General features: G+C 40.1%; 1 protein-coding gene across 7 annotated transcripts in view; it reads left to right on the top strand.

Annotated features, from left to right (window-relative positions):
- DOCK11 (dedicator of cytokinesis 11) overlaps nt 1-14,878 on the top strand; it is a 78,708-nt gene extending 63,830 nt beyond the window's left edge. For 5 of the 7 annotated variants that reach the window (XM_027898989.1, XM_027899023.1, XM_027899005.1 and 2 more), the window contains 11 exons: nt 879-1,094; nt 1,179-1,236; nt 2,026-2,132; nt 3,117-3,239; nt 4,078-4,191; nt 5,937-6,083; nt 7,039-7,249; nt 7,584-7,774; nt 8,419-8,519; nt 9,901-10,039; nt 12,571-12,710. In XM_027898989.1, coding sequence (XP_027754790.1) covers nt 879-1,094; nt 1,179-1,236; nt 2,026-2,132; nt 3,117-3,239; nt 4,078-4,191; nt 5,937-6,083; nt 7,039-7,249; nt 7,584-7,774; nt 8,419-8,519; nt 9,901-10,039; nt 12,571-12,693 — 1,530 coding nt within the window. In that variant the 3' untranslated portion in view covers nt 12,694-12,710. Of the gene's footprint in view, nt 1-878; nt 1,095-1,178; nt 1,237-2,025; nt 2,133-3,116; nt 3,240-4,077; nt 4,192-5,936; nt 6,084-7,038; nt 7,250-7,583; nt 7,775-8,418; nt 8,520-9,900; nt 10,040-12,461; nt 12,475-12,570 lie in introns of all 7 variants that reach the window. The other 2 variants (XM_027899033.1, XM_027898997.1) reach the window with 2 other exon arrangements.
- The last annotated feature ends 2,439 nt before the right edge of the window (nt 14,879-17,317 follow it).

Genomic DNA, 17,317 nt, shown 5'->3' with positions numbered 1-17,317 from the left:
TGCTATGCACAGCCACAGCAACAGCTAGGGAGCAGGAGCCTGAGGAAAGGGAATGTAAACCAGGCTCATCATGGAGGAGAGAAAGCCAAGGGGGGACCTAACTGCTGCTTTCCACAGCAGGCAGGTTTTAGAGACAAGGTCAAGCTCTTCTCAGAGGTATGGAGTGCAGGACAAGAAAAAATGTGCATGTTGCTGCAAGGGCAATTCCAACTTTACCTAAAGTTATTTCCTAAGCATGTTGCACAGCCCTGCAGCAGGGCTCAGAAAGGAAGTGGGATTTCTGTCGTAGGAGATTATAAAACTTGGACAGTCAAGCCTTGCTTTTACTCAGTAGTGTCCCAGCTCTGAGCATGGAACCAGATTGGAGCCTGTGTTTCTTCCTCTATTGCATTCCTGTGGTGAGGAGCTCTACAGATGCTGTCAGTGCTTTAGGAATGGAAGAGTGACCACATCAGAGCCTAACAAGCCAGATGTTGAATAACATGAAAAATACTGGAGGCGTGGTTTGTGGTTCCATCCAGGGACATTTGCATGCATGGAGCACTTCTGTGTTGCTCTCGGGCCAGTTCCTCAAGATGCCAAAGCACCAGACTCACTGTATCATGGGAACAGCCAGCCTGGCATCCTGCACATGACCTGGAGAGATTTGCCATGTGTGTGCCACAACTGAAATGCCTCTACTTGTGTATGAAACACTGTACACTGTATGCAGTGTGAGTTCAAAAAGGAACAGTTAATTAGTCTTATCTCCCATGTTCTCAGCAGTTTCAGATTGGCGGTACGTGGAGTGTTGGCTAAAAGCTTAGTGACAGTCTTTCCTTGGCAAAGCCTGTATTTTCTTTCTGTATTATCTTCTAATTAGATTTGCTTTGTGCCAGGCAACTGCTTTTCCATCTGAAGTCAAAGATTTGACAAAGAGAATCCGCACAGTGCTAATGGCTACTGCTCAAATGAAAGAACATGAAAAGGATCCAGAAATGCTGATAGATCTGCAGTACAGCTTAGCCAAGTCTTATGCAAGTACTCCAGAGCTCCGGAAAACGTGGCTGGACAGTATGGCAAAGATACATGTAAAAAATGGAGACTTTTCAGAGGTAATTCATGGAACTAAAAACATGGTGCACAACAAAGACAGATTTACAGATGACATTTTAGTAACTTCCCTTTGTACTTTGCAGGCAGCCATGTGTTATGTTCACGTAGCAGCCCTCGTTGCAGAGTTTCTCCACAGGAAAAGTAAGTGTCTGCTCTTTGGAAGGCAGAAGGAGGATGATGCAGTGAAGGGGTTTGAGGGGATTGGAATATTTTTAAAGACAATTTTCTCTCAATTTGGTAAATAATTACTTTAGAGACAAGCCAACAAGGAAAATAATAATTCATTGGATCAAACGAGAAGATTACGAGTATTTTTTAAGGAATCCAATTGTGCATATTCGGGCATTTTCTAGGCTGGCCAGGTCTACTTAGACAGCCATGTTGGCAGAGTGCTGAGTGAAGTAAGAACTGACACATCATGCCTTGGTTTAAAAGTTCAGTTTTACATTCATGTTTTACATTAGGAAACGGGCTCACAGGGGAAGCCCATGTTGAAAACTGATTGTCAATATGTTCATCAGAAGTACTACTAGAGGCAGTACAGAAAACTCTAGAATAAAGCAGTCAAAATTCAGTCAAAAAATGAGACTATAGCCAAACTATACACATATATAAAGAACAATCAGAAAAAAATGAGAGTGTTGTGGTCTAATGCAAAACAGGAAGGAAGGACAGACTCGTGTGTTCTCAAGTTACACCACAGTGCAGATTTTCTTTTAAATGTCTGTTCCACAGTTGATATATTGACTCCATTTCACATTTTCATGTAAGAGAGTAATTGTTGAGGAGGATCCTTAACTTTTCAAAAAGTTAAGGCTGCATAAAATCTAGTTAAATGCACTGCCTTGGCTGGGAAAGTCTTCAGTACCCTGCTTAGGAGGTTTGGAGTCCCTCCAAATTCTGTTGGCTATTTGGTTTTGTCTGCTGCAGAACTCTTCCCCAGTGGATGCACTGCCTTCAGGAAAATCACTCCCAACATTGATGAAGAAGGTGCAATGAAAGAAGATGGTGGGATGATGGATGTACATTACAGTGAGGTGAGGTCCTGTACTCAGACTACAGGATATTTGATGGCTGGTTAGGATTGAGGTTGTTCATGTGAGCTCTAACAAATTATTTCGTGTGCTGGCATCTGTAAAGAAGACTGTTCCACTGCAATTTCCCACGAGAAATCTGCACTGAAGGATTATCTGTGTATGATTCAGAAAGGCAAAACTGGTGTAAGTTCTTGATTCCTATGAAAGGCATTTCTAGCACCGAGACTGATAAAGCTGCACCGCAACCTTTGCCTCCTCTGTTATGCAAATCCTGATTCTGCCAGCACAGGGCACTGCAGCTGGGCGTGGTATTTTCAGGGAGGGATAGAATGCAAGTCAAGCTCTGCTGACCAAGAGGTCAGCTTAGGGTTCCCCTTTGAGTTAGGGCTCTGCTGCAGGACAGCATGTTAGCAGAACAATCCAGGAACCACAGCAGAGCCCTGGGGAAGTGGGTTTATCCACCCTTGAGTCATAAAGTCTCACAATTACTTCTGCACTGTAGCTGTACAACTACATAGGGTGGGCCATACATGGCTGAGCAAGGTGGCCCTGCAGCCCAGCTGCCCACTCCTCAAGACTAAGCTGGAGGGTCCTTAGCATCACATCCCGCTGCTGTTGCACACATGTTGTTTGGACATGCTTTTTAGACATACACCTCTGACTTCCAGTGCTGTCATCACTGTATTTTCCCAGAGTGTCGGCATTCTCCAGAGGAGGTAGCTAAATAACCAGGACATGCTTGCTGGCTATTGCGCTAATGATTGTTAAGAATTAATGAGCTTCTTAAAAATAATTCATACCTTTTCTTCCTCCCCCCCACCTCTAAAATTTAGAATGCCTTTGGAAAGACTGGGAACAGCCAGAATTTAAACCTACGTAACTGTGGCTACTTATTCTGGGACCCAGTAAAGTATCTGAAGTTAAAGTGGCTTTATCTTTTAACTTCGATTGTTATTAACATCACCCATTTGGTTGCTCTTGTAGGAGGTCCTGGTGGAGCTGCTGGAGCAGTGTGTAGATGGCCTGTGGAAAGCAGAGCGTTATGAAACAATTTCTGAAGTTTCCAAACTGATCATTCCTATTTATGAAAAGCGACGGGAATTTGAGGTGGGTATTTTGAATAATTTGCATATAGTAGGTAATTTTCTAGATTGCTTCATTGCTGGTCATTAAAGAAACTAGTGAAAGCAGTGGTCTGAGTGGTAATTATCAAAGCTAAAGTTATGGGAGACTCATATTTAGTGAATAATTCCCACCTTCCTTCCCCTAAAATAAAACTTACCATCCCATACGCTCATCAAAGCTGGGTTCTTTTTGAGACTTGAGGTTCTTAAGGGTTAAAAACAGAGTGAGAACCATTCAAAGAAACGACTAGACCTGTAGGTAATTCGGTGGCAAGTGGAGAGGAAGGAAGGAAGCTGTTACCAGCCCTCTGCCTTGTTCCTTCCCAGCACCTGCTGTGACCTGTGCTTTGGTGAGGCCGGGCCTCAGCTGCTGAGTAGTGTTACCCTTTCCCTCCCTCTCCCATGACCCCTTCCACATCAGGACAGCATCCAAATATAACTGAACCTAGGGGAAGCCTTGCCTTGATCTGTTTTTTTTTTCATTGTAAAGCTGTTTTTAATAAAAAAATTTCTTCCTGGGTAAAATAATGCAAGCTGCTCTACCTGTAAAAGCCAAGTCAGGGGACACACTGGGATAGTGCACTCAGCCTTCTCTCCAAGGGTAGTGGCTTTACTGCAGTCTGTGGTACCTTGCAGACCTGACACTAAGCATGTACTTAAGGCAGGTTTTTCAAGCAAAACTGCATGAGTTCAACCTCTTTGGAGATTCAAGTTTCAGTTCTCCAAAGGATTGTGTTCAGATATCTCAGTAGCTTCCAGTGTTAGCTAGAATGTTCTGCTTGCAAAATCCTGTTTTAGCAATGTCAAAATCTGATTTCCAGAAACTTACTCAGCTGTACAGAACGCTCCATGGAGCATATGCTAAGATATTGGAAGTAATGCACTCAAGGAAGAGGCTCCTTGGAACCTTTTTCAGAGTGGCCTTTTATGGACAAGTAAGTATATACACTGGCTTGTCAGCTACCCCTCACCAGGCATCCTGGCCCCAAGAGCTGCTGTTCTGTCAGACCTGAAAAGTTCCCCTGGTGCAGCCACCAGCGTGTCTACCTGAGCATTTTGGTATCGCACACATGGTGGGGGTTTGTGTCTGTTCCAGGAGCACTTATTTATTATCAAGTTTATGATTCTGCTGGTAGGCTTTTCATAAAACAACTCAGCAGTTAGGAAATGGCTTGCTGGGTTCAGAAAACACTGGGGTATATTTGTAGCTATAGTTATTATAAGTTACACAATTTAGTGTGTATAGTATATAACCACTAACAGTATATACCATAGTATATAAAAAGTAGTAACAGACATCTTTTTTTGCAGACAATTGCTGCTCCTTTCTAGATATTAGTAGAGTAAATGGTTATGGGAGAAGCTGGAGGCAAAACACGTATCAGTGTTGGTTGCTCGTGTGTAGAGATAGAGAGTATTTCTGGTAGCTGAGGTATCTGGAAAACTGAACAAGATCTCGGCCTTAGAGTCCCAGGAAGGGGCATGATCTTATGATATCTGATGAAGTCTTCTGAGCTTGAAAGTTGTGGTTTTGTTTGTTTTTTCTTTTTTTCTCCACCTGTAGAAGTTAATCTAAAGTATGGTACCCTCATGTCCTTTTTGTCTCTAAACAACCTCCTTCTGCTTGTGGACCCACAACCATGGGGGACATACAGAATCCCTCTTTAGAAAAACACTGTAGAAATTAAATTAGCCTTGCTTTTCCTCGTTCCTTCTTTTAGAGAAGATGATGAATACCCCTGAAACCATCATGGGTTTGTACCTTTGAACACCACTGTCACTGCACACACAAGGTATTGGAGCATTGCCATGCTGCATTTGCTGCAGCAAACATACATTTTACCTTTGTCCTCATCTTATCTGCAACTTTGGATATGTAAATAGTAAATAAGGTTAGCAAAAGATAAAATAAAACAACTGCAAAAGTTAGTATTCCAGAAGCTGTGGAAATAAGTGGACTAGCCCTTAAAATTAAGCTGTGTAAGATGTCATCCTGATAGTCAATATCTGATCCAGTTTTGTACTTTAAAGCTTTGCTGGCTTTTTATTCCAGCTACCCACAAATAGTTTTAACACTGCGTCACAACTTCTGACTGGCACAGCTTGCCAAAGTGTGAACTTTTCATGCTGTTTCCATTATTGGGAGGACTGGTGATGCAAGCATAACCCTTGATGCACTTTTGTCTTTACTTACAGTAAATACACCAAGTTCCACTTCCTTGAATACAAGAGGAATTAAAGCAGAGAAAAACCATTTCTTTTTTTGTTGCTTAAAATCTCTCGCAGTCTACACAAATTCCTTAATTTCAGACTTTTCCCATGGCTCTGCTGTCCTCAACTTATTTAGCTTTCAGCTCCTTCTCTGTGCCAGCCAAACCATCTTTCACATTGTTTAGCTTTCTCACTGGTCACAGTCAAGCAGTGACGTGTTATGTTTGGGTTGCTTGAGGAATTTGATTGTTTTGTTAGACAATTTTTGAAGGAACCTATTAAACAGGCTGAATTCAGAGAGACTTTATGGGAGCCATAGCCTTACAAACCTTCTTGGCTTTCTGAAATGTTAGTAGAAACTTGCTTTCCAATTAGCAAATCTAAGATAAAGTTCTCCAAATGAAGAAACACAGCTATTCCTCACTACTTCACTATTTTTCTTTGTGTGTGTGTGTGTGTTTAATGCAAGACATTCTTTGAAGAAGAAGATGGGAAGGAATACGTCTATAAGGAACCCAAACTGACAGGCCTCTCAGAGATCTCCTTCAGACTTCTTAAGCTTTATGGAGAAAAATTTGGGTCAGAGACTGTAAAGATTATCCAGGATTCTAATAAGGTAGAGTTGAAGTGCATGAACAAGCTAATGAAATGCTGTTGGCAGAAATGCTGTTAGGGTGAACTTTGCTGTGTGGAGCTGAAGAAGGAAGTTGACAGAGCATTCCTTCCTTCTGCCAGTAGGAAGGGAGGAGCAAGCCCTCTCCTCCACCCTCTTCCAAGCACCTTGCTTCCAATGGTCCCTTGCATTCTTATGCTCCAGTGTGGATATTTTGGCACAGCTTGACAAGTTTTGGTGCTGCTCTGGCTCCTGGGTGGATGGAAACAAATGAATTGGGAATTATGAATGGGAAATTGCAATCCCCAGTCTCACTGACATTACCATCTCACTGAGCCTTGTTGTTGGGAGGTGTTAGAAACCAGCACAGAGCAGCAGATGACTGGAAGTAGAGTTATTTCTTGTTGCTTTGACACTCCAAGTCTAAACCCAATCTTTTTGGGCCTTGCAGCCATAGCTCCTTCTCTTTCATAAGGAATACTTACTTATGCTCCTTGCAAGGGCTGTTCACACCCTTAGGCTGCAAGTACAGATTTATCTGGGTTAGCAAAGACAGCACAGGAGATCCCAAAGCTGGCTTAGTGCAAGCCTGCAGATTTGCCTGTCCCAGCAGAGCACTGTATGAGCAGTGGCTTGTGCTCTGAAAACTCCGTGGTCACATTAGAAGGACTAAGTAGCTGAGGCATGTGCTGCATTGATGGATAAGGTGATAGGACTGCCTGTTCAGGAGCGGCTTGTGTGGCACCAAATGACGTGTTGCTTGTGCCACGCCTGCTTGTCTTGTGTATCTGCTAGTGGTCTAGACATCCCAGCCGAGGTCAAAAGGAGCATTTGATGTGTCACTAACCTGCATGCAGTAAGGCTAGGTCAGCAGGAAATCAGTTTAAATTAGATCCCAGTATATAAATTAGTCAACTGTAAGTTATTAATCTTTGCTCTCTTTGTGAGTAACCCACAGGTCAACATTAAAGACCTTGATCCTAAGTATGCCCATATTCAAGTGACCTATGTGAAGCCCTATTTTGAAGACAAAGAAATCTCTGAGAGAAAGACTGAATTCGAAAGAAATCATAACATCAATAGATTTGTATTTGAAACTCCTTACACTTTATCTGGAAAAAAGCATGGCAGTGTGGAAGAACAGTGTAAAAAAAGGACCATTCTAACTAGTAAGTACAAACATCTGATGATGAGATAGTATCAGCAACTATTTTGTAACTTTTTTAGCTCATGAAAATATCCCAGAAGAGTCAGAAATTCTCTCAGCTTAATCAGTATTGTAAGATAATATGCTGGTTGGGAGGGAGAATTTACCTTTTGTTTTTATGTTCACATTTTTTCCAAATTAATAAACTGTGCTGGTAAATTATAGCCTTGTTTAAGATTTCACACACACCAAATAAATCCCTAAGAGCAAGAATCTGCTTGTGTATATTCTGTGAAGAGTACTCCTATGTGCTGCATGACTTTTCAGTCTATAAATTCTTTTGCTGTTTCTGCTAGCTTCCAACTCCTTTCCATACGTAAAGAAGAGAATTCCAGTCAACTATGAACATCAGGTTAATTTAAAACCAATTGATGTCGCTACTGATGAAATAAAAGACAAGACAGCAGAGCTGCAGAAACTCTGCTCTGCTGGTGATGTTGACATGATCCAGCTGCAGCTCAAACTGCAAGGCTGTGTTTCTGTGCAGGTGAGTCTGTCTGATGTGTGTTCAAAACTGCGTTTATATACCCAACTCAGGGTGATCCATCTAGTCGTGACACAACACATTTACTTTCCAGAAATCATTAACTAGCAGGGTTGCAGGGCTGAGCCATCAGCCTGCCAGCACAGCTTCCCTGCAGTGTTCAGTGCTGCATTAGCAGGTGGCTCTTGCAAATAAGCACTTTCTCCAGTGGTGTTTACAGTGTCCAGTCCAAGTAATTGCACATTAGTTGTCCATGGGTGACTGCTGAAATATACTTAACACTGGAAGATTGCACTGCAAGTATCAGGCACAAATAGCCTTTCTGCAAGCCTGCCTTCTCAAGCTGAATAAATGACCTTAGGACTCGGGTCATACTGCTCTTCCAAAGGGTAATAAGAGGAAAGTATGAGGAAACAAATTTAATCTTTTTATCTCCATTTATCTTTTGATCTTAGAAAATGTAGATGGAAAAATACTCAACCTTTGAAACTTTCGGTGTCTCTGGTGACATTAGAAATGCAGAGTTGATGGCATTCAAATAGCTAATGTTGGGTGGGTTTTTAAAAAACAAATGGTTATCCTTTTCACAAATGCCCTTATCAACTCGGCAGAATTTCTAGTATAAATGATTTCTTCTTTGGTTCTAGGTTAATGCTGGTCCCTTGGCCTATGCCAGAGCTTTCCTAAGTGACAGCCAGTCCAGCAAATATCCTGCTAAGAAGGTGAATGAGTTAAAAGAAATGTTCAGGTAGGATTTCTAATTTAATAAAACTAGCTAGCTGGCTGGAACATGGTATCTGCTTTGATTATGTTTTTGCCTGTCTCCAATATCAGAGGATGCTGTGTGTTTGATATGCCTTATAAAGATCAGAGTCTCATAGGATTATGGGTGCTCAGACATATGGCAAAGGCCAATGTAATTATATCTGTCAAGAGTTCCCAGGCTCAGGGCTGTGCTCTTCATGGGGAGATTTACATGAACACCTGCTTCAACAGTTGGTATGGGTATTTGAGATTATCACATGAAGGAAGTATGTGTGAAAACCAGAGACCTGACAGTCCTGTATTCAGACATCTTTCATACTGTGCATGGTTTCCCAGTTTTTCCAAAGGGATTTTTTGCTAGATAATGATGAACGTGAAATATTGTAAAGCAAATCCTTTCCCAGTTTATGGAAGACCATTGGCCTCGTTTCTGCTGCTAATTTTTGAAACTGTGTGACTTGCACAGGTGTTTTTCTAACTTCTGTCCCTTAGGGGAAGTTTTACCTCCCACTTGAAAGTGTACTCCAAGATATAATTAGGCAACTGCTGCTTTACCTCAGGATGATGAGTCTTTGCCACCCTATTTTCTGGACCTCTCGGGTGCAACCAGTTGCTCTGTGCTGGTGACTCCCATTTCACTCATTAGTAGTTATATGGAGAAAGCAGCTTTTGGGGCAATCCACTTCTCCTTCTGTGTATTGAGTAACCTGACAATAAGGGAGCAACCTCTGCAAACCTGCCATGCATGGATGCAGACTAGAGGGAAGGCAGTTTTACTTCCCAGCCTTGCAGTGCAGCCAGCAGGGCAAACACAAACGCCAGGTTTATAAAGAAGGAAATTACGTGTGTGAAATGAAGCAAAGAATGATCAACAGTAACCAAGAAACAGTATTACACCTCCCCATGATCCAAACTTCCTTCTGGAGGGTGTCTCTGCTGTTAGCAACCTGCCCTCTCCAGCACACTGCTGTGTCACACACCCAGCTCTGACAAGCCCTGTGTGACTGGTTTTCCCCTCTGTGCCTGGCCATGGCCTCCCTGTTTTGTGACCCCACGTGGATGGGCTGGATGGGCTTATCTGGTACCTGTGAGTTGTGTGTGGTTCTGCAGGTCGGGGTGTGTCCCATCTGCTGAGGATCCAGGCTTGAAGGAGCTCCAGCAAAAAGCCCCAAACCTGTGTTGCAGTCCCTTCCCATTCCCTGATCCACTGGGCCAGGGATGCTCCTAGAACGCAACTTGTCCCAATCACTGCAGAAAAAAGGGGGATGGGAAATAACGAGATTTGCCTGTCTGTCTATTTGGTTGCTTGCTTTGGTAGAAGACTGAGCTATTGTAATGCCCAAGTTCATTCCTTTCCTCCCCAGGAAGTTTATCCAAGCCTGTGGAATTGCTCTGGAGCTCAACGAACGTCTCATTAAGGAGGACCAAGTGGAGTACCATGAGGGGTTAAAATCAAACTTTCGGGATATGGTGAAAGAACTCTCTGACATCATCCATGAACAGGCACGTACTGCATGTCAGGAGCCCACAGAGGTGGCTCTCTGTGCTTGAAAATTAGCTAAGCTGAAAACTGAGAACTAATTGAAAACTTGATCATTCTTCATGTTACGTAGCTAAATAGAAAAAGGCGAGTGAGTGAACATGAAAATTAAGCATCAGACTTGGTGGATTCCTCACACTGCTTTCTGTTCGCTGGAAGTCTCAGCTTGTTGGTATTCAGTGTGCTTGAGGGTGGAGTCTTTGCTGACACATGCTAGTTTCCTGGCTGACTGGTCATCAGAAATCGTGTGCCCTGTGTTAACATCATCATTTATACATTACAAGAGGTCACAGGTCAAAATTCTTTGGCAAAATTTCCATTTCCTCAGTTATATCCGGCTTAAGTTACTTTTTTTTTTAATATGTTATTTTTGCTTAAAAGATGTTTTCTTACAATTTTTGCCTGATGCCAACACGTCATTTATATGCACAGTTAAAATATTTCTTTTAATTTATCTGATCCATGTTTTAATATTTTCTTGGATCTTCCTAGGAAAATACGTTTTAATAGTAGCATCAGAGAGGTGAGAGATTCAAAGAGCAGTTGCACTTCTACCTAGCATCATGCTATGAAATTAGATGAAAACTGGGTTTCTGAAGTAATCTCCATACCTCTGCTCTTTAATTTTTGCCTTCATTATGACAAAAGACAGCTTGTTGTAGATTTATAATATCAAGGATATAAAATGAACAGTACAGACTGCATTGTGATTCACAGAACTTGAATTTTAGAAGAATGCTTTCAGGGACTCCCAGTTACTTGATATACAGTCCATGTGTGACTGAATTAAAAATTAAACATTTTAAGTCACTGAAAACAGCTAGGCAGGTTCCACAGTAAGTCGAGCAGTTGTTCACACTAATGCAAAAATGCACAAATACCAAAAATAATACAACTGCACCAGGCAGCTATTTGTAAATTAGGTTTATTTACAATGAAGTAATGCTTATGGGAATCAGAATCTTGTTATGGAAGAGTACAATGTCATTTCAGGGAAACAGTCTCATGATGGGGTTGAATTTTGTTGTAGGAGCATAAGGGTTGATCTGTTTGAGAGTGACTGCTGCACCCCTCTTGCTTTTGTTAGATTTTTCTGCTATTCTGCTCTACATCATTTTTTTAGGGTGCAAACTACTTATTTTGCACATGTGCCACACTAATTTTTTTGATTTGCATTACCTGCCCTGCATACTGAACTTTGCTCAGAGAAGCTCGTTCATAGGATTGCCACCTGCTTACTCCAAGCTGTTTGCCCTAAACCTTTCCAAGGCATTTCATTTGCATGCAGCTGCTGGAACTTTTGTGGCTTCCAAATCCTGCAATAGTCAAATCAAAACCAAATCACTCAGTCCTGCACTGTCACAGTACAATAGTTCTTAGAATAAAGAAGCATTGTTAAAGCACACTCCCTACTGTCTCAGTACCAATTTACAAATCCACTGCGGTGGATTTGTAATTGGTTCATGGGTTCATGTGCAAAATATGTCTGAAATGTCCAAGTGAAGGGCTCCCTGGGAAGGATATACTTTTCACTTGTATTAGCTCAAAAGGCAGTTTAAAAGACCATGTTTAAAACCACTGTTCTTTATAGCTGTACAACATTATGTACAGCTGCTGACCTAAACTTTGCATTGCCATCAAATGACCCAGGTATCTAACAAATTAAACTCAATGGAACATGTTTTCCTCTTCTGCAACATTACTAAAGTAAACATAAAATGCATACTGCATTAATTTGAGGTTCTCATTGCAAATAACATGCTTTTCAAAATATTGCCAGTGTCCCAAAGCAACGCAGGCAGTGCCCTTTGTTTGAGGTAGAAGGGCAGATGGGCAATTCACTGGGTCAGCCCGTGACTTATACAAATCTTTTAAGTTAGGGAAAAAATGGATAAACTGCAGCTGAACAGGTCTTGGAAGCTTCAGAGACTGGCAGAAAGCTGGATGTCCAGAAGCTGTTTATGATGGCCAGTGATCTCAATTCCACCAATGCAACATGAGGCTAACTAACTTGTTGACTGGTGAACCACATAGTGAAAAACATACACAGTGAGCTCTAGCACAGCTCTGCCAGTCCAGTTATATCCTGTGCTGTCAGACTTTCAGATTATAAAGTATAAAATTTTGCCAAGTGGCACGGAGGTAGCGAGTGTCTGCTGGGTTTAGCTGCATGTACTCCCTGTATTTACCAAAAAACCTATTAAAATTCTGTTACAGCTAAGACATAATAAAATTGCTATACAGAGAGCTGTTTCTTTCCTATGGTGCATAGCTGGAACTAAAAATGATCCAGCAATATGCAGAATAGTGTATATATTAATGCTACAGAAATTGCTAAATTACTCTTCTTTCTCATTTCTTTGTTACGCTGCCTTTGCGAAACAGCTTTGAAGACAAGGTTGGATATCTCTTTTTTGCATACCTTTTTAAACAGTTTTATTATAGTAATGAACTGAGAGCTTTAGTGAATTTGTGATTATTTTGTTTTGTCCAGATCTACCATGAAGATACAATGCATTCTCCGTGGATGCACGATTCCCTTCATGTCTTCTGTGCCATCAGCGGAACCTCTGGTGATGGAAGTTACTGTTCACTCAGACCCACTGCTGAAATATAAACATATCAGTCATATTTTACAGAGCTTTCTCAGGAATTCTTGGAACTGTACAAAGGATGCTTAAAACCATCCATGATGAGCAAAGATTCAGTTGTGGATTTTTTGTTTGTTTGTTTTGTTGTTTTTCGGTGTTGTTTCCCCCCCTCCCCCCCCAAAAGGAGTTGCCATGCTTTCAGACAGGGTGCTTGCTTATTTTGCTGAGCAACATTGAAAGTGCCTGGACATTGCACCACTGTGCTTGTTTTCTACTATTTTTTTTAAGCTAAATGTATAACAGGATGTGGAAAGGCAGTTATCTAAATATGTATTGAATTGCTGAACTATGAATTTGAAATGATGACGTACTATGTAAAGTTGTACAATGGAATATAATAAAATGTAAAACTACTTTGTAAATAGAAGGAGTATAGAGTATATAGAAATTAGCATTGTATCATATTTGCTGCTAAAAGCTTTGTTGGACAGGGAACATGAAGGAGAAATTGTAGTCACTAGTAAGAGACCTTACTCTTCTAAAAAGTGACTTGGGGTATAGGTACCCTTCTTGCACTCAATTGAGAGTAAGCTTGCCCTAGTCTGGAATAAATAAAAACCTAAGTCAGAAATTATAATTTTCATACATCCTCAGAACAGATATTTCTAAAGTAACCTCCATGAAAGCTGAGCTTACTGTAACTGATTTCAATTTTGGGTAACCTTTTGCAGCTGCAGGAGAGGATGGATTGACCTCATTAAGGACAACCTGAGAAATTTGTCATTTGGTATGAGTTTTCCTGTTTACCACTCATGGTCTCACACAAATATAAACTCTGAGGACATCTTAAATTGAGTTGGAAATTATAAAGTGCTTTAACAGTGTTCAGAAAAATTCCAGTAATCTGAGAGACATAGTTTAAAAAGAAAAAAAGCTGCACATTGAAATAACTCATACAAAATTGAGGAGATTTCTTTTAGCACCATAAAACATGCATTTTCCCTCCTATTAAACAGATCTGTTTTCTGAAAGCTTGGTTTTTTTGTCTGACAGGTGGATGAAGAAAATGTATTTTCCATAATTCTTTTATTCCTCCTTCACCATCCCAAAGCTTGAATACATTATCTCTGTTTCTTTTTAATAAGATGCAGGAAGAACAACACAGAGTAGTAATCCTTTTATCTGGCAACATTTTTAATATCCGTGTTTTTTCAAAATCCCATCAATTGTAAATACGGTTCCAGTATTTACTTAGGGAAAGTGAGGGGTTTTAAGGATATGTAACAAAATGCCATAAGAAAAGGACTCCAGCTGGGTATTTAGCTTGGCTGTAGTGTCTATAAAATGTTAAGCTTCTAATATTTGTAACAAAAATTATCTTCAAATAGTAACTGGACCACATTTCAAAATGTTTGTTATGCATGATTCTAAATACCTAGAATTCAGAGAAAATGATGTTGTGATCCATAAATTCACCCATTAGCTGTTGCAAGCAAAATACAGATGTGCCTACATAACAAACTGGCCACATTTCTGCTTGTATGTGTTTTTATGCCAGGCAGGCTCCAAATTTAGCGTAACAGAAAGAGGAAGAGAGACTACTGTGTTTAAATATGATTAGCACCTTACTGATTGTCATCCTTCAACAAATAATATTTAAAGGCAGATGGTGAGAGTTTTCCAAATTTCTTTACTAAAAAGTGTTTGAAGCTCGATCCAATTCAAGATTTTTTTGGAGCTAGTTGACCTCTAAACATCAGTACTGAAGGCATATCTTGACTGCAGTCAGCAGTGATGAGATACGGACATCCAAAAGCTCTTGCACTGTGGCTCTTTTAAATACTGCAGATAACCCAACAGTTTTCCTGTATTTGCAGTAAGATTCACATGCATGTTTTTTGATGTTTTTAATGTTCTGAGGTAACATTGTCTGAGGCTGAATTTTCAATTTCTATTCCTTATTTTTCCTGGAATTCCAGTGAAATTCTTACTCATATCTTCAGATGTCTTCGATGATCCAAGATGCATTTTTGTCTGAACTTGTCAAGTTGTTGTTGGTATTGGAATTGTCCTATCATTTCACTGTCATATACTGGAAAGCTGTCTTGGTAATTTGGCCAAAAAAAATGTGTTTAATGCCAGCCCAGTCAGAATATATACAGTCCCTACATTTCAGAATACACACTTATGTGTGCAGTTTTCATGAATTACGGTAATGATCACGCCCTAAAGGTAGGCCTTTTGTCCTGCAGCTAAATAATTTTTCTCATTTTTTTACAGAAAAACCTCCCTTTTAGATGGGTTATAAAAAGATTGGTAACAAACCAACTTGTTTTTCTTTTATGTATTCATAAATCTAGGGAGAGGCCATTAGATATTTTGCAGCTGTATCTCGACAACTGTGCCAAGAAAATGATCACATTTTCTCTATCTAGACTTTTCCCGTATAATTGTCCCAGTTAAAAGAAATCCTCCAGATTTTTGTCATTTCTGGCTGAAATAGCTTAATTCACAGATATATCTGGAGAGTGTACTGTATCTATGCCACTTTTATGTAGCTGGTACTCACATTGGGTACTTCCTATTTGCTACCTTTTTGGGAACAGTAGAAATGTCTCTTGTTCATTATAATTTTTTTATTTTTTTTTAATACTGCCTGAGGAACGGTGGAAAATTTTTGGTCTGGAAAAATTAGCAGAACATTATCTCAAATTATATCCTGCCATGCACTCTTTCTGTATCTCAGTGTGGCTACATCTACATATTTTATATATGTGCCTCTAATAACTTTTGCTGCAAAACTGCTGTACAACACACCAAGCCTTTGGGATGGATGCACTGGTAGTTTTGCATAAAAGGCAAAGAAACAGGTTAAAGTATCTCTCCATGAGGTTTAAGAGCACTTGGCTACTCTTAGTATCAGGATTGATTTGGATAATGGTATGTGCTAGAATCAGATGGTTTGCAAATAGGGCATATAAAGCAACAAAGGGTCCGCCAGCATTTTATGTACAAGAACTTGCTTTTAGAGATTTATAGAGTAAGCTAAGTATAAACATTTTCTTCTCTGACCTACTGGTTTTCTCTCTGCAGAGAGATTAGAAAGTAGTGTTTTAAGAAAAAAAACTTCAGTTATGTTTCTTTCTACCCCCAAAAATCTAGAATGAAGAACTTAGTGCAGCGAAGGATGTATTTCTACATACTACTTGGTGTTCTAAATTTCTTCTGATAACAGGAATTTCCATGAGATAGGCTATCAAATGAAAAATCATCATGTTACACACCTGCAGTGTGTGATATGGTTATTTTGTTCCAGAAGACTTTTGAACTTAAGCAACCTGGATATAGACTTTACATAAACATGACACCTTTTTTCTCAAAGTAGGTAAAATATACTTCCCTTACATGTACTTCACAGCAGCCTGCAGAATAACCCTATGATTTGAGTAACTTGAACCAAAAGAACTGGAAAAAAAACTTAAGTGGAGGTCATGGGCTCAAAAATCTCATACAAATTAAACCACATCTTACTCAATTTAGCTGCTTGAGGAGAGTAGCATGTGTTGATTTGATGTTTGCTGAGCTGAGTTCTTTAATAAAACAAGGGTTTCTTACTGGATTGAGGAACACTGTGTACAGCTAATTATTATGCAACCACAGATTGTGTAGTACTTAACCTTTAAATAATATGCTTGTGTCAAGCAACAGTGAACAGTTGTGATATATACATAATATCTCGGCTATTGTGGATGTAATTAACTTCCTTCTCATGTAAATTTAACACCTTCTGCTACATATTCATGACAGAAATGCTTTTACCCTGTGTGTTGTACATAACGTGTTTTATGAGGCCTGTGGAACCTCCTGTGTGTGCCGAGGAGCAGCGCGTCCCCCTTGCCTCCGTTTTTAACTCATGCACGTGGGACACTGAGTGATGCACAGCACTGCTCCAGAGCTTTCTGAGACCAGTGGTCCTATATGGCCCTTTTTACTTTCTTTTTCTTGAATAATGAATAACTTTGACAAGAAGCCAGGGCAAAAAAATCACATTCAGATGAGTTTAGAGAGTTTATTCCAGGTCAAAATAAAAGACTACAAAATCAGGAAAAATAAGTGTCGCAATAAACATGTTTTGCTTAGGGTTTTGGTTTGGTTTTTTTTTTTCTATTTCATAGAATAGGATGAGTGATAAAAAGCTAATAGCAGTGTAAGATTCATGGGACTAAATCCTAGTACACTGAGCTATCACATATGCTGCCTCTAAAGAAGAGTACTGTAATAAACCTTCTAATACATAAGTACACCAAATTAAATTGTGAACACTAAATTATTCAGCAACAAATAAAAGATGTCGATTCAGAAATGCCACAAATCCAGCTCGGGGGGGATTCTGAAAACGTGATTGATCGGGAAACCTGAGACATACCATAGACATGCATACAAATGTATGAGGTATGAATGGCTAGTAAGGAAACATCTCAGCAGATCACCCTACTTTGATAAAGGATATCCAGTAAGTGTGTGATCTCGTTTTACCTCAGGATTGTAGTTGCAATTTTCAAACCTAGACTTTTGCTCTTTGGGGACTTATTTATTGTTGCTCTTCTCCAGTTAACTCAACTTACATGGAAAATACACTGGTGTACATGC

This window comes from Empidonax traillii, unplaced genomic scaffold (genome assembly GCF_003031625.1).
Source record: "Empidonax traillii isolate 1590-97213 ecotype Southwest subspecies unplaced genomic scaffold, ASM303162v1 scaffold20:size5563877, whole genome shotgun sequence".
Lineage (NCBI taxonomy): Eukaryota > Metazoa > Chordata > Aves > Passeriformes > Tyrannidae > Empidonax > Empidonax traillii.
This window is presented reverse-complemented; position numbering and strand designations above follow the sequence as displayed.